General features: G+C 42.3%; 2 protein-coding genes across 4 annotated transcripts; one reads left to right on the forward strand and one right to left on the reverse strand.

Annotated features, from left to right (window-relative positions):
* Nucleotides 1–671: 671 nt before the first annotated feature.
* On the reverse strand, nt 672–7,409 carry si:ch73-62b13.1 (Carbohydrate sulfotransferase 1-like). Of its 2 annotated transcripts, none has more exons than XM_056387942.1 (3): nt 7,264–7,409; nt 3,469–3,640; nt 672–2,559 (listed from the first exon to the last, which is right to left on the reverse strand). In XM_056387942.1, the coding sequence occupies exons 1-3, from the start codon at nt 7,264–7,266 to the stop codon at nt 1,430–1,432; spliced, it is 1,305 nt and encodes a 434-aa protein (XP_056243917.1). In that variant the 5' UTR covers nt 7,267–7,409; the 3' UTR covers nt 672–1,429. The 2 variants fall into 2 exon arrangements, with proteins under 2 accessions (XP_056243917.1, XP_056243918.1); XM_056387943.1 differs by lacking the exon at nt 7,264–7,409 and adding an exon at nt 4,676–6,469.
* A 38-nt stretch (nt 7,410–7,447) lies between these two features.
* Nucleotides 7,448–25,956, forward strand: mterf2 (mitochondrial transcription termination factor 2). 2 transcript variants are annotated; one of them, XM_056387944.1, is made up of 2 exons: nt 7,448–7,577; nt 24,612–25,956. In XM_056387944.1, exons 1-2 carry the CDS (start codon nt 7,448–7,450, stop codon nt 25,763–25,765), a joined length of 1,284 nt encoding a protein of 427 aa, XP_056243919.1. In that variant the 3' UTR covers nt 25,766–25,956. The 2 variants fall into 2 exon arrangements, with proteins under 2 accessions (XP_056243919.1, XP_056243920.1); XM_056387945.1 differs by lacking the exon at nt 7,448–7,577 and adding an exon at nt 23,600–23,658.
* Nucleotides 25,957–26,493: the final 537 nt, after the last annotated feature.

Here is a 26,493-nt window from a genome sequence, read left to right on the forward strand (position 1 = left end):
TTCCACTCAAATTGCATACTTTCCCTCACTGAGGAGTGGCTTTCTTTGGTGGAATAAGTATTAGAGCTCATAGCTCCCAGTAGGATACAATTGCAGCCTCCATAGGAAGATGCAATGCTTGCCTTTGAAAGGCAAGAAATCACAGTCATTCAGAGGCTTGGCTATGATTCATGCAATGAGTTCTTCCTCAGAAACTACTTTCAGCATTTATCTCAAGAGAGCGCTACATGGAAATAAATGGGCTGGTGTCTGGAGATGGCACGCTTCCTTTCTCTGTTTAGATACAAAGACCATTTTCAAATGGTGGAACTGGCAAGACAACCTGCTGCTGTCTAATCTCTGACTATACTCCACTGCTGACAGCTGCTACTGCTGAATGATCCTGGTATTATTCTTCTGAGGTTCAAAGTCAACTCAAAATGAAACACATTATGTGCAGCGTGTGTTCTTTTGAGTCAAACACATATCTTCTACAGACACATCACCAGGATTGAAATTTGGCAGTGAAACAAACCAAATACAGAGGGATTACAACATAAAAGAACAATGAATTTGCACCATTCTCCGTTTTCATCACTAAAACTTGTGCACTTATCCACTTTCCTCTCAGGATTAAAGAAATAAAAGCAGACTTCAAAAAAAAAGAAATGGTTGCAACAAGATTTCAGCAGTGTGGTAGATATGTATTACTTACATATGAATTATTTATTTTAAAAAGTTTAAAAAATATGCCCAAACACATCCAGTACATAACATTTGCACACTTGCATTCCGACAGTGAATGAGTATGTACAGTATTTAAGTATTTACAGTGAAGGAAAAAACACATATTCCCATATTCTCAACATCCTCACATAGAAAACAGAGCTGCTGAGCAGGAGACTGCTCCGGCAAAGATATCCTACCTACCACATGTGACGTGTTAATCCTTTTCCAAAATGCATTAGAGACACTTGGAAGGCAAGCCCTGTAATTTCTCCTCCTTTTATTAACAAATAAATCCTCTTCACTTCCTGTGTGTCTCACCTTCAGGATCATCACGCTTTTGTCTGACGTCAAATTTACTCTGAAATGGATCCTGGAGTCTTTGGGGTGATATTTTTACGTGTTTAAAATCTGTAGACAATGAAATTTTGAGAGAATTGAATAATGAAAAAAAAGCATAGATCATATTCACATCAGGATTCAGAGTTTTCAATCAAGACATACAGCAGTATAGACTTTATTCTGGATCAGTACCTTTTCCGCCTTCACACACGCTTGAAATTTGGCCCTTTTAAAACCTGACACAAAACCATAAAAAGTGAAAAATGCAAGTGATATTAAATTACTTTAGGCATTCTTGAAAAATAAGATAAATTACATTCATTTTATCAGCATTATGACAACAGAAAATAAATAAATAAATAACATTAAACTTTGATCAAATCTACCATGTGGCTGGTTGAAAGGTCCTGTGTTCCACTAAGCTATAGGACAAGTTTCTGAGCTCAGCTGCAGAGTGAACCTGCTTGTATCCCAGCAGGGCCAGAGTGTCATTACACAGATTTTGCACAGTCCTCACGATGTCGAAGCCGAGCCGAAGCCTCCAGCTCTCTGCAGTCGCTCTGGAGTCTCTGGTGGTCGAGTATCTGTAGTTCCACTCGGACGGAGACGACACGTTACTGTTGGTGTTCTTTGCAATCCACATCCGCACCCTGTGCTCCATCTCCAGCCCCACAAACCTGTAGATCTCAGTGGCCTTATCCTTTGGGTTGAACGCCAGGTCCTCATAGCGTACCAGTAAATAGCGTCCCCGCAGCCACGCCGGTCTCTGCAGGCCCGTTTCTGCAGAGGCCACCATGTCCTTGCAGGTGCTGGTGATCTGCGACAGGTCCACATATCGAGGCTGTCGTCCGGTTGCGTTCCATATTTTCCAGGCACGGAACTGATCTGAAAACGCCATGATGCGTGAGGTGAGGATGGCCCTGGGGTCCCTCACCAGGTGGATGATCTTCAGGTCCAGACGCGGATCTTCGGTCAGGGTTCGGAGGTCTCCCACCTCAGGGACCCGCACAGTCTTTATAGCTACATGTCCTCTAGACAGACATGAAACAGAAGCTAAAGTGAGGTTCAGGGCCCCACACTTCTTAGGACACCAGGTTTCATCAGGTGGATCAGAGGCCGCCGCATCCCCTCCCTCCAAACACACAGGAGGGGAACAGAGGGCATGGCTGGAGCTTCGACGGAAGAAGGAACTTGTGACGTGGTCCTGGGGCTCCGGACGGATGTAATTCTCCATGAAGTGAAGGTCGCAGGTGTACAGGTTGAGGAGGAGGTCCCTGTATGCTCCAAGCAGGGCCCGACGGTCCAGGCTCCGCCGCAGCCTGCTGCTGGAGTTAGTGAAGGCCTGCTGGACGTGGTAGAGAGGCTCAAACACGTAGAAGATCCCTGGGTGCTGGTTGAGAAGCTGCCCGGTGAAGGAAGAGCCGCTGCGCGTGGTGGCGAACAGCAGGATGTGCTTCCGAGGCGACTCAACCGGCATCCAACTGTCATCGCACAATGCCCTCCACCTGGAGTCTTAAAGAAAGAAAAACAGTTTTCATAAACTTTACATGTTTGACTCATATTGTGTGACACTGAAAGCAGTTTCATCATGTTTTCTTAGTAAAGCTTAGTAACAGCTTTAAATAACACATTACACAACCTGTTTCCTAGTTTCAAGTTCAGGGAAAAGAAAAGTGATTTCAGTTCATAAAAGTGAAAGTAAGTCAGTGTTTTGTCACGACTTCAGGAGAAAACCAACTACTGAATCAAGCCAATAAAGCTTAAATAATTTAGGGGGTAAACATGCATGAGTAAGATGCTTGTCTGCTCGTAGTTATCGAGGGGCATTATGAAATGGCGGATCTCTAAATATAGTGCAAACAGCTAACGTGTAATTACTGCTGATGAGGAGTTGATTGCAAAGGGGATGTTGCTTTTGTACACAGGAGCTCGGTGCCGGCGAGCTGCAGCTGCGCTTTGAGAGGGGATTAATGGAGATAAATTGGAGGATAATTGTAAAACGAATCACACATATTTCATTTCTCTATCTTCCCCACTTCTTGGGAATTCCCTCAGTTAATGATCCCTTTCCCTTTTTCTTTTGCCTCAGACACAGCGTGGTGCCGCAGCTTGATTCTTGATGTTGTCTGTTTCTTTACTGAATCTCTTTACACAAGGCTTTCCTCAGATCTGCTAAAATATAACTAATATTATATTACTAATATATACCAATCAAGTGATGAGGGTGTCTGTGTATGCCCTCTGCTGGTGCTGAGGAACCAAATGTTGTAACAATATATGTGAATTGTTCATCATTGATGTTATTTTTGCATTAAACATGAGCATATATCCATACTCGCCTGTAGCTATATACACTTCATGCTGTCTTGTTATGAGGCAGAGCACTATGTGGCACAATCTGGACTGGCTGTTGAAGCGTACCTCTGTGATGTCTGGTCTGGCAGTGGTAGGCTCCCTGACAGGGTCCAGACAGCGAGTCCCTCAGGGTACGGATGGCCGTGTACTGGACCCCCAGAGACGCGCACACCAGCAGCAGCACCGTCTTCCAGGAGCACTCCATCCTGCCCCCCCCTCTGGCTCTACATCCTTCACGCTGACGCCGCCAGGAAGGCACAGAGACACACACACACACACACACACACACACACACACACAATGTAATTTCATTTTGATGCATTTTTTTTTTTGCCTGCTCCATACAACTGCAGCCTCCACTCATTTATGCCTGCAGCTTGATACTGATGCCCAATGAGGAGCTCCTACTGGAGCAGTTAGGATTCTTGCTCGAAGGTGCTTCAACAGCAGAAAGTAAAGTATTTAGTATTAACTTTTCCCATCCAACCTTTTTCCTTCAATCTGTGTAGCAGCATTTTCTTGGGGAGTAAAATAGCTCGTCATTTGAGTGAATAAAATAAATAGTTAAACACTTTTATTTTCATTCTTCAGATAGGTAGAAGAACAGATTGATACCGGTCTCGTGACTGTACAGTTAATGTGAAGCTGCAGGCAGTTAGCTCAGCTTAGCAAAACTAAGATAAAGCTAAATAAGTGGAAACAGCCTTGCTCTGTCCAAAGGTAACAAAATCCTACCTCTAAAGCGTGGGTTATGGGGGATTAAACAAACAAGGTATAGCAGGTTAATTAATGAGCTTTAGAGGTGACAGTCGGGCTAGCTGTTCCCCCCTGTTTTTACTAAGATAAGCTAAGCGGCTGCTGGTTGCAGCTTCATATTAGCAAGAAATTAAATATGATTATTTACCCGATGTCCTTAAATATTTACACAGCTTCATAAAAAAATAAAAAATACAGATTCCAGGAAAGGTTGCTCTCTTCACAAGGAGAGCAAACAGACGACACCTTTTAACATGTCTCACATGAGTAGCCCAAACGCTTTGAGCAGACAGTTTAAAGGTTTGGGATTTGTTTCCAACAGGGTCCACAGATTTGTTCCACAGAAAAACACGACTCAAGAGGTCAGACCTTTAGTGGAAAATGGCAGCGGTAATGTACCTATCTACAATAGCTCCACTATTCAGGATACCGTGCACACAGTTGCATAATTGCATTTCATTTTTGCTTTCCTCTCCTCTGGGTAATTAGCCTGTAAGCCCAGCAGAGAGCTACATACCCAGATAAATATAGCTGTCTTCACATAGATGAGCAGAGAAGTTTTCTTTGTACACTTCCGACTTCTTTGCCACTGGGCATGAAAGAGCAAAAGGGAAATGTGATTTTCCAAATGGATTTAGAAAAAAAAAGGTGCTGCCACCCATTTGTCCCTCTGCACCAAACTGATGGGAGGTAATCACATGAGATCCTGGGGCGCAAACTGTCTCTCCATCACTCAAAGTGTCTGCGCAGAAGCAATCATCATCAAAACCACAGGTAAATATACATCATATTACTGACAAAAATAAACATTTTCCTTCCTGTTTGCTTCCTCACCCTCTTTCTGTCACTCTGTCTCTCTCCAGTCTGCCTCTTGTTCATTAATGATGTTTATGTGTCCCTGGCACACTCATATCCTCAGGAATGTATCACACTGAGCTGAGATCAGCTTTTGATGTTCCATTAATCACAAACAGCGCAAAAGCAAAGACATTTACTCTATGGGTGAGGGGAAAAGAAATCGAGCTGACATCATGAGCCATTCTGTTTGAATATGGCTAAAAACAGCAATCGCAGAATGAACCCATCAGGGGGGAAAAAAACTTTGTTTCTTAGACTAGTAGTTGCAGACAGGATGACAAAAATGAGGACACTGTACTGTTTGTATCTTGCTTCAGAACAACTTTAAAGCTGTTTGATCTGTTTGTTGAAGGACAAGAGAGACAGAAGAAAAGGCAGAAAAATATCAGCATGAATGACTGCAGATAATAAGAAACTTTGACCAAGCTTCTTTCCATCTCTGACACTTAAAAGGAAGGGAAAAAAATCTGTCAATTTGACAGTCCTGTCATCCATACCCTACATGCACTGCACAGCTGGCTGACCAAGGCACATCATATGATTCTTCAGCGACAGGTTTTGTTTTCCTCTCCGGTCCTGATCAGAGCTCAGAGCTCCTCTGCTACACACCCTGCTGCCCTCTGGAGAATGAAGACAGATGCTTCAATGGATTAAAGCAATTTGATTTGCAAGTCCTCCTTTCTCCCTGGCTCATAAGTCCTCCCGCACTGGGACTCCAGGAATAATAGACACTCTGTCAACAGCTGGAAGGGGACTGCGGGCTTCAGATGGTCTCAGCCTTTGGATCCCTCATACAATAACAGTGCTTACAGGGGGATAAAAGCCTCGGGGACAGGATCAAGCGAAGATTACACCGTGCGGTGTATGTTTCTCTAGCAGGTTTGAGTTGTAAATTCAACGAGCACAGGGATTGCTGCTGCTGAGATAACATAGCTAACAGCAAAACTGTTGCAGATAATGACATTTGTGCATGGTGCAGGAAAGGCAGATGCCTCTGTGGAAAATAAAGGCAACAAATGAAGTTAGACGTTAGTGATGAGAGTGGGACTAAGGGATTTTGGATGCAAGTGATTGAGGGATGTGACAGTGCCAAAGATCTTTCTGTTAAGGCACCTCGGTGTGTTCAGGGGTCCTTTGCGTGAAGGTGTTTATTGGCAAAGCCTGATGATCTATCCTGAGAAACACAGGGAGGTGGGCAACAGTAGCTCCACCAGGAGGAGTTTCAAATCTCCAGTTAGTCTTCTTTGCCCTGCTCCCCATCTTTCTCATCTCTCTACCCATCTTTTCCCTGTTATGTCTCTATCTCTCTCTACACACACACACACACACACACACACACACACACACGCCACAGGCTGAGAGCAGAGCAGAGCACTGCAGCGAGCAGAGGAGCTGCATCTGACCCCGGGCTACAGAGGAGCTCCTGTGATAGGAAGAGAAGATGAATCTTGTCCTACATGATTCCTCCAGCAGACACACTCTCACACACACTCACACACACACACACACACACACACACACACACACACACACACACTGAGCAATGGCACTGAGAGGAGAGCAAGGAAAAATGAAGAGAAAGGTCAATGCTTCATCCAGTCTTGTCCGTTGGAGAATATATTTCCTTTGTTGGATACTGACTGTAGTTTGTTCACACTGTGTGGTCCATTCACAAATAGCACAAATCCACAACACACAGCACACACGCAGAGTGAGCAGGTTGTCAGTGTAAAATGAAAGATAAATTCACTGAGAAAATAATGGAAAGTTTAGTGATGATAGAATTAACCATGATATAGACTAGATTGGTTTAGGAATAAGAAAGCTGCAACTTGTAAGCTTGTTACAGTGATAACATTATTAATTTGCATCTGAGAACATTGATAATAAAGTGCCAATAAACTCCATCCAAACCCCTTTACCTGTGGTTATAATTTGATTTAAAAAAAATAACTATTGTGTGCTTATAATAACTGTTTTAAAAAAAGAAAAGAAAAGCAGATTCAACCACAAAACTGAGTCAATGTGGAGGTAAAGTAGGACGCGATTACTATAAACTCACCACTGAGTACCGCAGATACACTTTAAGTAGCTGTGTGGGAAAATAATTTCCTCCTCATATCCTCACGATAATCTACACAATGCCACATCTTGTTTGTTAGATAACAGTTCGGCTGCGGCTCGCTGCGCGTAAATTGCACAACAGATGAATATTTAAAAAAAAAAGAAAAAAAAGTCTTGCCTTACCATCAACGCACTCGATCAGCTAGGATTTCTCCGGCCGTCTTCTACTCTGCATTTGTAAAAGTGTGTGTGTGTGTGTGTGTGTGTGTGTGTGTAGGTGTGTGTGTGTCTGTGTGAGGCGGACGGATCGAGCGCTACCGCCGGTGTCCAGAGCTGAAGTGGATTCAGAGCTGGAGATGCGCCATGGATGGAGAGCGGCGGGAGGCTGAGCGGGGAGGCATGTCTCACCCCTCCTGAGACCACACAGGCTACTGGAGCCGAAGCTCTAGATTGGACGCAAGATTGCCTTGCCGTGCTTTACGCTTTGATGCCGTGGGGTACGTTTCATTACGTCTTGGAAAATGCATGTGATCTTACCAGGCAGTAAATAAACGAGAACCCACATTTGATCCCGCTTCTGTTGCCATCTGTAATTTTATTTGTCTCCAGATTTAAGAGGACCAGAAAATGTTCCCATAGCCCATTTCATGCAGGCAGGTTTCATCATCTTCAGCCAGGCATCAACAATCACCTCGGCATCTCACCATGAACATCAGTGTCAGTCCTCCTCCTCTGTCACTGACTCTGCGGGGACTCACACTATACTTTAAAATGTGCACACACACGCACACATACACAACCACACACTTATCCCATGAGATTGCAGTGACACAATGACCTCTATTTTTCCTCATTCCAGTGAGGATGACTGCTGTCATCAGACCCCCCCCACTCCCACACATACACACACACACACCATGCTTACTCTGCTATTGACACCCCTGGTGCGGAGGGATGGGTGCCATATCATTGCCCCTCGGGGGTTACCGTGGGGCCAGATTTAGCAAGTGACAGCTCCATTACTCCTGGGAATGGGGGTTGATTCTGTTTGTGGTCTTTCAGATTTATCTCCCGCTGCGGCAGAGTCACGCTGGCTAAAGTGTTTTTACAGAGATTCACAGAGAGATTGGTGAAATAATGTGGGTGCAGCATCTCGGTTCTAACTTGTATAATTTTTGCTGTTGGCTGAGCTGCCAAAGCGTCACATGCCTTAAACCAGTGTGGGATTAGTTGTTCAAACTTTGCTGCCTCTTATCTAACCTGCGTTTAAACCTTTCAGGCAGTACAACCCAATACACCAAATCAAAGGCGGGCAGAAATTATCTCAGAAATGAGAATCGGAGAGGGCAAGAAGTCAACCTACGCAGAAACAGAGCAAGCTTTTTCTGGTGATACTAGGCCGAGGCACATTACCACTCAAAGGTTTTACCCCACAAAGGAAGACAATAAGGTGCCAAGGATGCCTGGGGAGTGATGCAAGAGTGTCCTGTCCTCCACGCCTCTCTGCGTTGATCCCTCGCTCTGCCCGCCTACACCATCGATTCCCCGGCTCTGAGGAGCCGAACGCCCCCACACCTTCTTGGTGAGATCTGAAACAGGCAATAAGAAAAAGTTGAATTTTTCTGTGAGCAGAATCTGAATCCTCCACGGGCCTCCCTGTTTAGCTATACCCACACTTGTTCCTCACCACGCACAAATGCAAAGAGCACAAAAATCAAATGTGCATTAAAGAGATTCAGAGTGCCTTTCATTTTTCTCCTCCAGAACCATCAGGCGCTTAAATGCCTCACCAATCTGTTCTCTTTCTACTCCATATCTCTATGATCCACTCCATATCTGATCTTTAACATGACATCTTTCATCATAAACTGGATGGAAATGTTCGGCTGAAATCTCCCCACTGTTCGGGATAACCTTGTCTCCCCAGCTCACTGACTGCTCCTCTGTATCTGGGCTTGCTTGGCAACTTCTTCACCCGCCACTTTCCTTTTAAGACGCAACCCTTCAGTCAGATTATCTGTCAGTCAGCTTGTCACAAGGGAAAGAAGGTCTGACAAAAGTTATCTAAGGGAGGAATTTTGCCTGTGGAGGAAAGGTAGTGTTTCTATACACTCTCATTTGAGGGAGCGAGAAAAAAAAAAAAGCCTCTTTATTCATCCCACCCTCGCTATAAGTGCAATAAGCAAGCAAAAAGAAATTTCATTTCACTCACTAGTATGCCAGCAGAGACAGCCAAATGTAATTTACCAAACAACCACACAGAGCATATAGTAGCACACTTTCTCTATTTCCCACTGGAACTGCACTGGCAACAACTTCTCCAAAGTTATTGTCACAGGTAAGGTAATAGCACCTAGCAGGCACACAATTATTTCATTCAAAGGAAGAATTTGACAGTTTGGAAAATGTGCTTATTGGATTTCTTGCCAAGAGTTAGACGAGAAGATACTGTAGATACCAGTGTCATGTCTTTGATATGAGGCTAGAGGCAGGAGCTTAGGCTAGCAAAAAGACTGGAAACGGGGCTTGGCTCTGTCTGAAGGTAATAAAATCCACCTGTTTCACTGTTTCACCTCTAAAGGTGCTTCAGACAGAAAGCCAAGTGAGTTTTGCCTTGACAGCTGGACCATTTGTACAGTCTGTGTTTATTTTTCCCAAACAACAAATGAACCAACTGTCCAGATGTGAGCTGTAAGTTAGCCAGTGACTGTGTGCGTTTGTGTTCAGCTTGGCCTCAGAAGTCACCTAAAACTCTGGTTCTTTCTTCTATTTCCCTCCATCTTCACTTGTTTTCCCTCATGTCTCTGTGCATTTATGAAGCACAGTCATAAAACCCTGGAATAACTGTGAATTTTTCGCTTAAGTATTTTCTCCCTTGCAATTTGCACATAATTGTGTCTTTCATTTGACTTTCTTCGCAATTACTTCGTCCTTAAATTTGAGTTCTGTCTGAACACACAGCAAAGCTTAATAGGTTATATCTCAGTTTAATTCACACAAAAACTGAACCACAATTTGTTGTTTGAATAGGGGGTTTATGTGCAGGGATATTTCTTGGGAGGAAGAGGTAACATCGTGGGCTCTCTCATAACCACCAATAACACAGTGAAATGATGACACTTTGATTTTTGAACAGATCTAAGAAAACTTGGTGTATGTAGGTAGATTTTGTTACTGTTACTGTTTGTTCTTTGGACAGAGTGAGGCTAGCTGTTTCAACCTGATTCCACTCGTTATTGGTAGCCTTACATTTAACCAACGGACATAACGATGGTTTACAAGTTCCTCGTCTAAATCTCTGCCTACCTAATCTCTACCTGAAAAAGAATAAGCAGAATGTTTTTCTAACGTGTTTTTAAAATGTCAAACTATTTCATCTAATAATATGATGAAATAATCAACATATACACATTTTTGTGTCACTTCAGCTCTCATTTTTCAAAAACTAAGAAGGGCTATGCTAGTAATCAGGCTTTTCCCCCAGTAGGTATGGAGGGTTTTTGTCCTTTAATATTTCTTGACTGTTATTGGGAGGTCATGATTGAATTCAACGATGCTGACCCCAATCAGACTTAGTGTCTGAGTCGTTTGATTGCTTGTTATCCTGAAGCACGCAGAACTCCTGACCTGGCTCAGTTGTCTTTCTGCCGTCCTGTTCACTGAGCCATTCAGGGGGACGAGGATCATCTGACATAAATTTGTCTCACCCTTAGACAATCCCATAACTGGCTGTTATCTGTGAAAACTCGAAATTAAAGTAGGCGCCGACCATCTTTATAAACCAAAGTTTTCAGCTAACATTTACCCAGCCGTGGTGCTCCCACCCTACTTGCCAATTTCTCAAGGCTTCATTTATTAAATTTTGTCAGGAAGGGTTGCAAGCCGAGGTGCTTCGCTGCTGGCAGAGTGAGAGAAATCCGTTGAGTGACACACGGGATGATGAGAGGAAGGAAGAACGTGGGACATGAGGGATGAGAGAGGCCGAGAGGGAGATTACAGTGGAGAGGAGGAGGAGGAGGGGGGAAGGAGAAAGTTTACACACGCCATCTGTGCATCATAGGTGTGGCTATGCTGGCTCATGTTCACGATGCACGTCTGTGTGATTGTTTTTGAACGAGAGATCTCTTGAATATAGATGGTCTCATTTTCACTCGTCTGTCTACTGAGAGCTTCTTCTTTTTTGATTTCAGCTTTAATCTAACAGTATCCGCACATGAGCGAACAAGTCGGCTCTTCTGTTGTCTTGTTGAACCCTGCTATGTGCAAAAAAATAAAATAAAAAATCAGCTTCTGAGCAAAGACTGCTGTAATTATCTCCTGTATACATGCTGGTACTCAACACCATTCAATGAAATTAAAACTTTTTCTTGGCTTTTAAGTTTCCTCCTGGCACCCATCAACACTTTCACAGACAACTCTTTTGCTTCTTACATACCAGAAGAACCAATTATATGACTAAGAATTTTCTAGTCGAACCGGTTGATAGCTCTTTTTGCTTCTCTTCACAAAATGTTCCCCGATGATGAATCATACCAACACATAAAAAAGCAGATAAACTAATTTCTGCTTGTAAACATCTCAAAATGAGCACAATCACTCCAGGGGATTAAAAAAAAAAGAAGAGAATGAATACTTGTGATGCACCTTCTGCTCTCCCAACAGTTTCATCACACAGGGGAGTTGAAGTTTTACAATCTGACAGAGAGCAAGTATCACAGCTTCTCAGCCTCACACCCACTAGATTCTAGGTTATAGACTTCAAATCAAATCTGTTGAAAGCCTTTGAGACTTCCAGAGGGAAGTCAGTTTTATTGAGAGTGTTTGATTGGTCCTGGTCTCGCTTGGATTGCCCCTCTGAAAATAACAGACATAAATTCCTGCGTGGCTACGATCCAACCAGACACCTCCACATGTCTGGGTAGCGAGAGGTGCACTGTTAGGAAAGAAAAGCCCCAAGTGGCTCTTCCCCCTCCTGTCTCTATCTTTTTGTTGATGTTGTTTTTGGACCCAGAGGCCTCCCTCTGAAACCCTTTTTTCCCCCAGCACTTTCGCTGTAAAACCAGCCCATCAGCAGTGCTCTCTGGTGCATAATTGGTGCCATTAGCAGGACGCATCACACACTCCCAGACACTGTGGCTAGACAGCAGCAATAGCGAGGTACCCTGCTCTCTCTCTCTCTCTTTCTATTTCTCTCGCTCTTTATCCCACCAACTGTTTCACACTCACAGGGCTCGCAGCCATCACATTTGTGGGAGTAATGGGCCTGGCAAATTACAGCAGATCGGGCCTCAGCAGGCTCAGCCCTGCAGCCGCCAGGGAGCACCCAGCAGACGTGCTGATTCTACAGAACATGGCCCCCTGATCGGACAGAAAGAGATGTCCAAGGAGGGATTGTGTTAACATCTACCATTTGTGATTTTGATTACTGCATTGGTGAGAGAAATGGACCTTTGTGCGCAGATGTGTGTGTGTGTGTGCATGTGAGAGAGAGAGGCAGAGAAAACTTTAGATAATCTTCACATTGGGAGTCTAGTCACATGTCGGGGTGTGTTCTGCAGAAGTTGTACGAACCCAAGTGAACACAAGAGACTGTGAGTAACAACTTGTCTAAACACAATTTCCTGGCTGATTTCATTGATTCTTTTTTCTAACTTTAGTTCTGCTCCTTCGCCGCGATGGCTCACAGTTTGCCTAAACTCGAACACACATGCAGCACAGACTGAGACAGACACAGCGCTCGCAGCTCAAACACGCCCTCCCACATACACAGATGGTCTGAGAGATGTCTCAACAATTAAGCTGATCCATTTAAAATCTCTGACTGTAACAAGCTGAAGGAAGCCTGCTGCTGGATCTTGCCGTTCTCTGAGGCGTACTGACTCCTCGCCGTTTTGTCGGGGGCCTCTCGGGGGTCTTTCTGTGTGACCGAGCCCTTTCTTAATTACACCTGAGAGCACCGAACAGCTGGTCCTCTTCCACATCTGTGTCTCCATCAATCAAGCCCATGAAGGGGCGTATGTAAAGCAAAGTGGCAAATATGGAAGACCCTCCTACTCCCTTTCCTCTTTTTCACTCATCTGATTTCTCTGCGCTTCACAAGTAGAAACAAATATCTGTTGAAGTCCCTGACTTTGTATGAGGTTTTCAGCTACTCTTTGATATTGAATCTGACTGTTTTTCCTCTCCGAGCTGACACTGCTCACCTTGTGCTGAGAGTATTCATGATCGTGAATGTTAAAATAAAGTTATGTGTGAAAACAAAGCATGACCTTGAGGGAAGAAAGTCCAAATTCCATCTACAATAGCTATAGTCGTTGACTCATAGCTCAACTCTTAAAATACAATTTCAATTTCAATTTCATAGAATTGGTCAAATTTTAGCCCATGTATCTCAGGGCTGTGTCGTCGCAAGAATCTGGTGATTCTTATACTTATCAACACTTATCATGATACAGGGTTCTTGTCAATCTCCGTCGGCCCTTCTTTAATGTGGAAGCCAAAATGAGCCCACACTCACCGCGGGAGCTGGTCTAACTCTTTCAGATTCAGCCATCGGTGGTAACATTACTAGACAGCTAGGTTTGCTAACGCTAGTGTTAGCGGTGCGCCCTTACGCCACTTGTCTCAGTTTATGTCGTCACGTTGGAGTGGAAGATTCACTTGGCTGAAGATAGATGACAAAATTGCCATCTAAAAGTCGGGGTTTTAGACACAACACAAACTTTAAAACATGTGATACTGCGTTTTTGAAAATCAATACAGTATCACAACACAGAATATCATGATACTCAAGTACCCGTTATGTATTTGTAACCCATTGGGTGCTTTTTTAATAGAGGTGCTTCATCTCTGGGTTGTAAAGGTGTGTGTTGGGTGACAATGTTAGCAGGGAGCACAGAGGAAAAATCAAGAAAAGTCAAGGTTTGTGAAGGACATCAATATTATATTTATTTGTAGCTATTTTAAAGAAATGATACCAAAGGAGCAGATAACAGGTAAATAACTGCTGTAGATTTTTTTTTTTTGCCCTGTGCTGCAGCTGCAGCATCAGATATTGGCCCAATATCAAATTAAGAACAAAGATGGAATAAGATTTAGTGTTTTATATGCCAGCTGAGCAAATATTTCCTAACAGAAACCGTATTTCTTCTTTGGATGTACTGGCACTGTTGTGGAACATAAATATTTATCAGGGCTCCAAAAGGTTAAGTGTGTGGGAGTAATAGAATCTGGCAGCTGAAAATATTGCTGAAACACAACATCTCCAGATTATTTTGCAAGATGGAAAGCTTCAACAATGCACCAGTGCTACCTAATGGCCTCTGCATCACCAAATATCACTACAAATGTTTTTATGTGTTTTCTTTTTTTCCTCAGCTCATTGTGTGAAAATGTTGAGCACAAAGAACAGTAAATGATGAATGTAAAGCAGATCTATTTAAAGCAGTGACAGAGAACACAACACCGACTGAATTTATGGACAAAATAGTGTAAGTCAGAAAGCACTGAGGCTGCTCGAGGTGGCAGTTTCACCACGTTTAAATCTATTTTATGCCAGTTTGAGAGGTGGTGATGCGATTTTTTTCAACTGCACACTGCATTTTAGTGATGTTGCAGCTCAGAGAGCAAAAATTTGAAGGTACAGAAAGTCACTATTTAGTAAATATGGCCTATGATGGAAATAAAAAATCTCTTCAGGTCCTCTCATTAATATTGCAGCTTGTTGCTGCTTCTGTGGTTGCATTTTGCAGACTGTGGTTTGACCTCTGCATGTCAAAAGTAATGTAGCACCATGAAAGCATCATTAAAAGTAATGTGGTTGATTCAAGATAGTGGAGGCAGAGTTAAAGTCTCATTATGGTCTTTTGCTCGATTTTAAAGGAATAATTTGACATTTTGGGGAATGAGTTTATTTGCTTTGGTGCTGAGAAGATTGCAACAGCTCGTATGTTGGTGAGGTAGATATGAAGCTACATCCAGCAGATTCTTGGAAAGACTGGAAACAAACCCAATCCAGAAAACAACTTTTTTACACTTCTATTCATGTATCAAACAAAAAGAAATGAAGTGAAAAAGAAAAAGTGTTAATTACCAAGTTTTAGACGTGCTTGTAGGTGGATTTTGTTACCTTCAGACAGAGTCGGGCTCGTTGTTTTCCCCCGTTTTCGGTTTTTGTGCAAAGCTAAGCTAACTGGCTCTCAGTGGTAGCTTCACGCTCACTGTACAGACATGGGTGCAGCCTCTCTCAACCACAACGGTATCAAGAGTCTGGACACCCTTCAATCTCTAACTTAGCTCTTTTATACAGTGACTATCAAATACACATGTTTAAGCAGACAGTTCAACTTTCATCCAGGGTACAAAGCATGTTTATCTTGCTTAAGCATTAAGTGTACATTTATTTGCAGAGATCAGTTCATACAGTTTGTTCATACATTAAAAGAGAACATCCAGTCTGATTAAAAGAAAACGTTACATGAAATGGAGGAAAACTGTTTTTTCCATTACAGGAAACTTCTCAACTAACTCTCAACAACAAAGCAAATTAGCACATTTCAAAAAATGTATTATTGCTTAAGATTGAAGAGGTTGTCAAACGGAGAACTTCGAAATTGAATCATTGTGTTATTTCCTAAATTTAGTTCCAGTGATATAATATCTTCTTCCAGTTTATTACCATTGTGTCAACTATTAAAATTTAGTTAGGTGACTGAAGACTTTAAACACCTTATAAAAATCACTTTATAGACCTTTTCACTTAACAGTACAGACAAGATTCATTATTCATGGTTTAATCAATAAAACCCTATGGCTATAAAATCTAAAATGTTATATTCAAGTGTAATGTAACTGTAAACCAAATCTATTGATCAGTTTAACAACCTGCAGATATAAATGAGACAAACAGCAGCTATGCAGATTCAACACCCTTTAACTGTTCTTCTTGTAAGTAGATGCAGTTTGAACAATGCAGCATAAAAAATATTTCCAAATGTTTCTAAACCTGCATGATATATGTATACAGGACTAGGGCCAGGACTTAGAACAGGATGTCCCCAGTGCGAGAATAGCGAGTGCAGGACACAGTGGCTCATGCATTATTGAGGCTTGTTGTGAAGCGTGGTCAGGTTGTGAGAGGAGAATAAGAGCCTTTCTTGCCCCTGTTGTCACTGACAAACTGAGGGAGAAAAGAAGTGTTCCAGTGGCCTTGCTGTGGAGGTTTGTATGGTTTACCTTCAACAGCTCAACAACCTGCTAATTAAATGATTAAGTGGATAATAGTGGTCTAGTCAGAATGCAGGAATGCAAAAGAAAAATCTCTTTTCTCTGTTAAGAAGTTGTTCTGAGATTACAGATGATTGCATGACAAGGAACCATTTTCCAGATCCTGGTGTGGAAACGTTTATTCAAATTCATGTGAGCTTGTTACAAAAGAGACTTGAAGTACCTCAGTTTCCTGAGAAAAGACACCGTTACACACCGACACTGTGGCAGCTGCTCATATTTTGTTCAGACATAAACCGTATATTATCCTCTGTACATTATCACATATAATAAAATGCACAACTGAATCAATATGAACACAGTCAGCTAGTCAATAACGCATATAATCACTTTATATACTGTATTCCATTTTGTGTTTCGCAAACATAAACTGCAATGCTTGATCAATACTGATGTTAACTCTGCAGCAGTGCGCTTAACTTGCTCAGTACTCAGCTACAGGAGATATTGATTCAATATTCCAGTGTGTGTGTGTGTCGTGTTCGATGACATAGCCTAAGGTATATTTTCATCAAAGATAGGAGAACGTGCACACAGAGGTGAAGGATACTTAAACACGAGCATTTGTCAAGTGCAGTGTTTGTTTGTTCAGCTTGTTTTTCACAGTCAAAATGTACATCCCAGCCTTTTGGAAACATCAAAGTACTGATGACAGCTTGAGTTTGTTGCTTTGATTTTCTTGATTCCCTTTGGTTTTTCTTACGTTGAGAAAAAAAAACATATATAAATATATATATATATGCAGCAAAAAGGCCTGGTTCATTCAGGGTTTTTTGAGGAATGCATTCAGAGCAAAATACCACAATGAGTAAGAGAGATTATTTGAAAGTGGAAAAATATACAATATGTTTGTTTGTTTGTACTTGCTTGATTTCTAGATCTTTTGCAAATTGAGTCAGTTTTACATGATAATCTGTCATCATCCCTCCAGTAAAACCCCCCATGTTTCCTCTTTAAAGCTGCACTAATCCATATTGTTATATTAACAATTGATCAAATGACTCTGTGTAATGTGAAGGCTTTTGCAGGTAATGACAAATCCACAGAGAATAAGCATCAACTCTGCTTTTCCTCTCAGCTCTATGGTACATTTTTAACATTTTTATTTTTATTTTCATTCGGTTTTACAGCCCACAACTTTACTGCCTTGGTCCAGTGTCACTGAGCTCATCAAAAATGTTTCCAGCTGTGGCTGTTTTCAGCACAAAAGCTTTAATAACCAACTGTACACCTACCCTGCACCAAATAGCGAGATCAACAAAATTAGCAACTAGCTGGTGAACATAGTGGAGTATTTAGCTGCCCAAGATACAGATATTTCTTTCAGGAGATGGTGAAGACAAAAAAAAGAGTCATTTTGGATTGAACCCAAAATAAACATTAATGCAAGTCTGTTTCTCCGGAAAATAACAAACATTCTCTTCAATGTTGTTAACAGTAACATCGACTTTAAAAAGAAAAAAAAAGTCTGTCTGAAGTTATATTCATTACTTTGAGGTGCAGCATATTGATAATGTCAGTGTCACAATGTAATGACTCTGTTGTCTGGATTCTTTTCCCTGTGGAGCTTCGGGTACATTCTGGCTGTTGTGCTCTGCGTTATTGGCACCAAACAATCTGTTGACAGGGGAGCAGCCTGACTGGTTTTTAGTCATCCCTGAAACACACCACAGCCATACCACATCTTCAGGCCATCAGATAAATTAGAATTTTTTTTTACATGACGTGCACTTAAGTGTACGTCAGCCATTTAAAACTGAAGAGAAAGTAAGGCAGGGTGTAAACAAAGCATGTGGAAATTTTCAGTCACAAGCCAAAATGGAGTTTTGAAAAAGGAATCGCATTTTATCAGATTCCACTCTAAAAAATATAAAATCCAGCATTAGTCATTAGCACCTGAGAGAAAGAGGAGAGTAAAATGGGATTAAACATGTGAAAGTATAAATAAAAGCATTTCATGATGACCAACGGATGAAAACAGTTGGATGGAGATGTGATTTAGGGACAGATTACATGGCACAGTCAATGTCAGTTGGATATAAAATGTCTTGGAGCTACATTACAAAAGCTGTTAAGTACTAGATACACCATTCATCAAGCTATCAGTCACACCAGGATGCTCTTCCATTTTGAAGTTGTTCCTATTCTGTCCAGATCGAGATCTTGCTTTTTTTTTCTTTATAGCAATCACTGCAACAATCACTCCAACCACCAGCAGGCCGGCCAATCCTGCCCCCACTGCATAAACAGTAGTGTTTCTGTTGTCTGGATTATTTTTGGGGTTCTTGGTTATAGTCAGAATAGTCTCCTGTTCAAAGATGCACATATTTGTTTCAGGCAAGTATTCATCATCATCATCACCATCACCATCACCATCATATTCATCATCATCTGTATATTCCTCATTATAATCATATTTGTATTCATATTCCCCTTCCACCATCTTGGGGCTTCTTAAAACAACACAGCGGTACACCCCTGCATCTGTCTTCCCGACGTTGGAGAATTTAAGCAAGAAGCCATTGTCAGACAGAGTCATTCTGCCCATCAGATGTTCTGGGATGGCAACAGTCTTGTCGTTTGAGTCATGGATAAGGTTATATTCCCCTGGTGTTTCTCTGCGGTACCACTGCACTCTTTGGGAATCATCTGTGCCAACATTGCATTCTAGCGAGAAGTTCTCGCCTTCATATTCTATTTTTTTTTGGGTTTCATTTACGGGGCAAAGAACCAGCAAGTACTGCAGCTCAAGTGAAGTGGAGATGCACGAATAGTCCCCACTATGTTCATCAGTGACTTCAGGAATGACCAATGAGAAGTTCTCTGTTTTATCACCGACTAATAGATACATCTGATTGTTCTTCGTGCTGCTGCCATTGATCATCCCCAGCGGTGTCTCCCATTGCTGGTGTTTACCTTCAGAGGGGCAGTTTAGCACCACTCTGTCCCCTTGTGAGGCAAAAATCTCCTTGTCCTCAGTGCGGGCCGGTAAGTACATGTTTTGGAAACTGAGGCAATTCTTACCTTTGATCACAAGACAGTGAAAGTGCTGGATACTCTTTAACACGCTGTTCTTAAGCATGAGCAATGCCCCTCCGTGTTTGACCTCCACGTCACCCTTCAGCTCTTCCACCAGAGGCTCCAGGGAAACACTGCTATCCAGGAAGAGTGTGAGCTTATAAGATGGATACATTTCATAGTACCAGCGCACAGAGGTTCCCTCCAAACCAGTGTAAGTGCTATTGCACAGAAGCTCAGTTCCATCAGCTTCCTCCTTCACAATGATCTCCTCGGATCCAGCCTCCTCATCGCACACAAAGAGCTGTTGTGTGAAGCTACTGACTAGTGTCTGGTTCTCCCAGCATTCCCTCCTATAAATCCCAGAGTCCATATGTGTGAGGTTACTGATCTGCAGCCCGAGCAGGTCACCTCGCGGGCTGGGCTGGATACGATCCTGCAGATCTGCGGGAGGTGTGATGGTACTGTTGATGCCTGAGCAGTTGCCAAGCAGTTGGTCTCCCTCAGGACCAGTTCTGTAAACCACAATATAATCCACTCCGAAACAATATCCCATCTCGATCACGTTGCCCTTTGCTCTGAACGTAGGCTCTGGCTCCTTGCTGTAGACCTGGTGGACGAGGAAGAGCAAAAGCAGAAACTCAAGACACCTAGGGGAGGTCATCTTGTATAACTGTCCCAGGCCACGTATTTGTCACACTCTGGGAAGTGTGTGTACAGTAAGCCTGTTTTGATTTATCCACTTTCGATTGTCACTTTAGTTCCACCTCCAGGTAGTTCCCTCCTCTTCCACACACCTAGACAAACACAGACGTAGGTACACACGCGCACCAAGACAAACACACACATAAACATGCCAAGTTACTGTATGAGTGACAGCAGTGGGTAGCAAGGCATTAAAGTCATTGAGGTTATTCATTTCATTGTGACAAGTTTGAGACAACAAATGAGGCTAAACAAACAGAACAGAACAGAAAAATAAAAAGTTATTTTTCTGGTTGGACATTAACAGTGTTGATATGTAGTTGGACTGGTTTTCACTCAGCTGTGGGTGTGGACAGTCCCCATGCAAGGTCGATCGACAGCTGTTAGAGGGAGTGTTCATGAGCATACGTGTTTTTTTGGAAATTCCGTGCAAGCAGGCATGAATGCATATTTCAAAATGCATGCAGTGCATGTTTTCTGTACCACCATGTTCTTATTCAGTGAGCATAATAATCTGAACTCAATCTATGTAGTATCAGGTAATTTATTCCTGTAGCTATCGTTGCACAATTTCCTTTGTCACTGTGAGGCAATACAAAACTTTTATTCATTCATTTCATTCATGCCCTATCAATATCATACAGTGCAAGAGTTGAGTAATATAATACGCAACATAAAAGCTGTAAAATAAAAATGTGCCCTGTTGTTATTAATCTTGAAACAAACAATATTTAGGAATAGAAACATTTCTATTACGTGAAGTTTTTGTATCAGAACTATCACTGTTAATGTGCAATCTGTTTTTCACACAATATAGTGGGGGGGGGGTGCCCCTACTTATTAACTTCCTTTTAACTTTTGTAAGTTGATAAGATATTTTCCTTTGCAGATCTTCGACCAATAAGTTAATATGTCACCACAAATAAAAACTCAACCTTGCTCTACTATAAAACAGCTGAACAAAGCTTTTATTTTACTGAACTGTGAACTGAGCCATTTACGGGTAATAAATAGCACAAGATAACTGTGCTGCTCTGTAAAATCAATAATTTTCTGACCGCTGTTACATTGAGGGTTAAATACATACTTCTAAATTGCACAAGGAAATCACAATAGGCAAAAAAACAGGGTTAAACCTGTTGTATAAAATGTAAATCAAATCAAAGAATTTCTTTTCAACACCACAGCAAGGACCCTGATTGTTATCTCAAATATAAAACAGTGACAGGTCATATCTGTGTGTTTGTAATGCAAGTCTGCTTGTTCAAGAACAACAGTGTTTTTGTGCCCTCTCTCTCTCTTTGAGTTGCTCTTCACGTTGTGAATGTTTACAGCTTGCTCTGGTAAATAGACTGTTATCACTGCCTGCATGGGAAAACCCCTTTCTTTAGCCACCTGTGCAGGAAGTGGGTCAGGTCGTGACTTTGGTATTATGTGAGGAAATTAAGTCGTTTGTTAGGCGAGGAGATGTCTGGCCAAAGTAAGATGAAACTCAGTAAAACTGGTGGACTGTAGAAAAACATCCCAATGTCCCTTTGTGACGGACAGATGGTGAAATGATGGAGTCAGAATAGCCAGTGTATAAAAGATGCCACCACCATAGATAATAAAGTGGACAACGGAGACAAAGTTTGGAAAGTTATCTGGACAAATTTACATTTATGAGGAAGTATATTTTACTTCTTCACTCACAGGCTGTGCAAAGGGCCCAGGGACGTGAGAGATCAGGGGGCCCCTTAGCCAGAGCCTATAGTGACTGTTACCCTAATATTTCTTTTTTGAAAGTCACAGAACTCAGTTAAAAGACACAAAAGAACAAAAATGGTTCCAAAATGATACTATGTGACCACAATGAAACACAAAATGACCACAAAGAGACAGAAATTGACAATAGTGAGACATAAAATACAACAAAGACAACAAAATGACCAAAAAGACATAAAATAACCAGAGATTGTGTTGTTTTCGGTCATTTTGTATCTCTTTCATTTTGGGGGTTTGGATGCCTTTTCCCTATCTGTGCCTAGGGGTCCAGTTTCTCGTAATCTCTCCATGTCTCAACTCCACAAAGCAGCACCAAGTGTGTGAACATCTGCAAGAGGTCTGACAGCCTGTATCACATTTTGCCTTCGTTGCCCAGCGGCAATTTGGAAAAGCGTCTCCTTCACTCTTCCAGTTCACTGACTTTGTTTACGTCTTTGTGCCAACGTCTCCTCCCTGCTCGTTTCTCTATTGTGTCTCTTGGTGATGTTATTGTTCTCTGAGTGTTGGCGATTGTGCTGTAACCTTGTTACTGTTGCTTCGTTCATTTTTGTGAAAGCCACAATGTTGAGTTTGTGAACATAACAAAGTCACAGTAAGTACAGAATGTGGCAGTATGTTTATATTTCAAGTTCAGGCAAGGTAGACATCCTGTACCAGCTACACTTTTATCAGAAGGATATGAACCCACGGACTCTCTGTTTCCATCATGGAGGGGATCATACTAGATCACAGTCCTGAACAGATCAGAGGGCTGGGATTGAAGAATTCCTCCTATTGCCAGATATATACATTTCTTGTACTTTTTCAGTCTGTGTGCTACTTTTACCTTACCAGAGACAGTTTCTCTGTGCTTTTGGCTGCATTTGTTTCTTTTGTTTTCTTTTCTTTTAAAGCCCAGCTTATGTTTTAAGTTCCTCATTCATTACCAAAGAGGAGCAAACAAGGGTATATGCTGCGTGAGTTTGCTTAAACCCTTAATGAAAGCCAGGGAAACTGTCAAAAGGTTGACTGCAAATCGAAGAAAAGTGAATGACACTGTTTACTCTGCATGCCCACGTGTTATTGTATACCCCTGCTTTCTCTGTAAAGAAATTCGTTTCCCATGAAACACTTGGATACGATCTGTTTGAGATGCAGAAACTGTTAATAACAACACTATCAGTGCACTCAGATGACCAGCTCACTCCTGTCAACATACTGAGTACTAAAAAAGAAAGACGCACCAGCCTGTTTTCCTTTGAGGCATATCATCTGTTTACTTGTACATAAACTATAATGAACCCAGCTACCCACTCAGCAGCAGCAGCTCCCGTGCCACTGAGGGAACAGCTTGCAGAGCCGGTGATCAAGCATCATGATTAAGCACCAACTGCGAGAAAACTCTCCGTGTGTTCAGTCCAATTCAGCCCAGCGCTGATTACACTCATCAGGGCCCCGTATGCTGAAGGGTTTGGAGTCGCACCAACTGCTGTTTGAGATACAGATTTTTGCCAAAATTATTTAATTACTGGACATATGGCCTGCAATAAAAGAGCAGAGCTATGAAAAGAGGAAAGGAATTGTGCCAATGGGAGCATAAAATAATATAACACTCACATTTCTAAACTGACGTTTCTATATTCTGCATCTATTTTTTTTTTCTCTAAATCAAGGCTGTTTCGGTGTTTTCAATGTTTGTTGCACCTTCATTGCAGTACTTGCCACTACGTGTGCGTGGCGCTGTGGTAAACAAGATAAAACTAGTCAACAGTAGAAGAAGAAAGCAGTTCCATAACAAAACGTCACATCCTTTGACCGCAGCTTAAGGTAACTCATTTTCCAATAAATGTGTCCCTATACTTGGTTAAATGTGCATATATTTACACACTTCAGTTTAACGATAAGTGATAGTTATCATGTTAAATCTAGGAGGTAAATAACGCAATGTCCTGTGACACCAGTGGTGTAGTAGGATCAATCCGGTCTCTTCTAGCAGTTAGCGGGCAAGCTAACTGCATAGCAAGTTTCTTCAGATAATAAAACCGAGCTTTTATTTTGAAATCACCGAATTGATATCTTTAGTCACCCGGGCAACCTCTGGTGAAATGGAGAAATCTATTTACTGTGGTCTGCGTGGCAACAAAGCGCCTTAAATTACAACAAGATACTTTGTTGTGGTCTGTGTTTTGTCTTATTATGAGTGATATCATCGATTGTGACAAGCTGGCTCATGCTCTTCCACTATCCTCTATGAAACATCTGGCAGCAGCTGTGCAGAATAATCGTTATTTTCTGTTCAGGAACTTCTCTTATGAAAGCAAGACTATGATGAATGACATTACTCAAAATACTTTAGAAAAGTCAACAGCTTGGTACCTGTCTCAAGGATGGGAGATTAAAGTGGGATTTCACATCAGTAACACTGTGTTTGTTCAGATGTCTCTTGGACTGGCTGTGGCAAACAAACAGGAAGCTCATACACTCATATTACTTACATATTACTGCATTACATGTGTGTGTGTAGTAGAACAAACGACTTAATGATGCCCTGATAGAAGCACAAGGCCAGCCATGACAGACCTCTGGCCTCGCAGAGCATCACCACAGTTACTACAACTGCTTGATAAATGTAAGAATTGAAAGTGTTTCTGTTTGCTCAAGCTGTCATAAAATTGCTCTCTCCTTTTCAGGAGGAGAAGCTGGTATTTTTAGTCAGTAGTTATGTCAGCCTCCTTCTTGGTTGTCACCCACTGCAGTTTCTTCTTCTCTCACTCTCTTAGGTGATCAGCATCAGGACTTTGCATCAATGTTGCGCTTGATCGCAACATCCCTGTGCCTCCGGTGCCAACGTGTCACAGCTCTACCTTTAAACGTCAGGCCATGTGCGACACTGAGTTCAGCAGAGAACCAGAAGACCGTGAAGGCTCTTTATGATCTCTCTGTGGACGTCCAGAAGGTCAGGAAACTGAAGGGCTGGGTTCTGCATCAGAGCCCAGCCTATACTGAGGAGGTAGCTGACCTGCTGATGGACATGGGGGCCTCAGGTGTCATAATCTCTCGGATCTTAGCAGTTCATCCTGAGGCGGTCCTTTGTCACCCAGAGCAGATGAAGGCTCAGAGGGACCTGTGGATGACTGTATGCCCAAACTTGAAAGACTTGGTTGGTATCATTGAGAAATTCCCTGCCTCTTTCTTCACCTCCTCCTGCCACCATGACAACCAGCAGAACAACATTGCTTACTTCCAGAGCTTAAATCTCAACAAGCGAATTATCACCAAACTCATGGCCAGCGCTCCCCAGAGCTTCAGCCGGCCAGTAGAGCAGAACGAGGTGATGGTGCGCACCCTCCAGCAGGCCTACCAGGAGCTGGGAGGGGAGGAGGCCAACATGAAGATCTGGCTTCAGAAACTGCTGAGCCAGAACCCATATGTTCTCCTCAAGCCCCCAGAGGTGCTGAGGCAGAACTTGCTGTTCCTGAGAGACAAGGGCTTCAGCACTGCAGAGCTCCTCCGTCTCCTCTCCAAGCTAAGGGGCTTTGTCACCGAGCTGAACCCGGACAGTATGCGTCGCACCCTGGTGTACTCTCAGGACACCATGGGGTGCTCCGAGGCAGATCTTCTGGACATCATCCTCAACTGCCCTGCTCTGCTCTACTACCCTGAGGCTATTCTGGCTGAGCGCTTTGAGGGGCTCCTTAGCGCAGGGATCAGCATGTCTCAAATCATGGAGACTCCGACCGTCCTAGAGCTGACCTCACAGATAGTGAATTACCGCATCCAGCGACTGAGGGGGCATGGCTATGATGTAAGGACAGGTAGTCTGGAGGTCCTAAATGGCACTAAGAAGGAATTTGAGATGAGCTACGGAAAACTCCAGCTACGTAGAGAGAGGCCACTTTTTAACCCTGTTGCCCCTTTAAAAGTAGATGACTGACATGGGCTATATGGACTAATGCAAGTTCATTAAAGCTGTAACTGGGTGTATGCTGTTCTTGTGATTATTTAGTACGATGTCAGTATCAGATTAAAGTGATTTAAGTCTAAAGGTGCACCCACATCAAGCATTTATGTTTGAATCAGATTTGTGTGTTTTTTCCTGCAGTTTTATTAAAAAAATGACAATGATGCCATTTGAACTTGACTGACTGAATGCAAGATGAAGACTGACCTAAATTATACTTTTTCTTCATGTCCTCAAAAGTGGTATGAGGAATCACACTCCAGCAAAATTACAGCAGAGAGAGTTGGTTTCCTGCTGCTACAATCTCCAACTTTGTGGGATGAAAGGTAATCAAATTAGCAAACTAGTCGTGAGTCATGTGAGTGCTTTTATTTTTCAAGCCCTGGTTTTGCTCTAATTAGGCAATGTGAATCTTTTCACCAAATGCAAAAATGCATCAAAGTAAATTTTTCACTTGTTCAGACTAAAGAAAGCTGTGATTGCACACTGTTTGTCTGTGAGTCTGATGGTATTACGAATGAAAAGCAGGGCACTTTTACTGCAGGTGTAAATTCATGTTGGAAGAGATGAAGATGGTTATGTAACGGCCTACCAGAGTGATACCAGAGAGTGAGACAAATGCAGTGCCATCTCAATATGTCATGCTTTTTAGGGAAGGTGTAGTCCCTTGCCAGATAAAGAATTTATTACAGCTTATTTAC

This window comes from Seriola aureovittata, chromosome 10 (genome assembly GCF_021018895.1).
Source record: "Seriola aureovittata isolate HTS-2021-v1 ecotype China chromosome 10, ASM2101889v1, whole genome shotgun sequence".
NCBI classification, from domain to species: Eukaryota; Metazoa; Chordata; class Actinopteri; order Carangiformes; family Carangidae; genus Seriola; species Seriola aureovittata.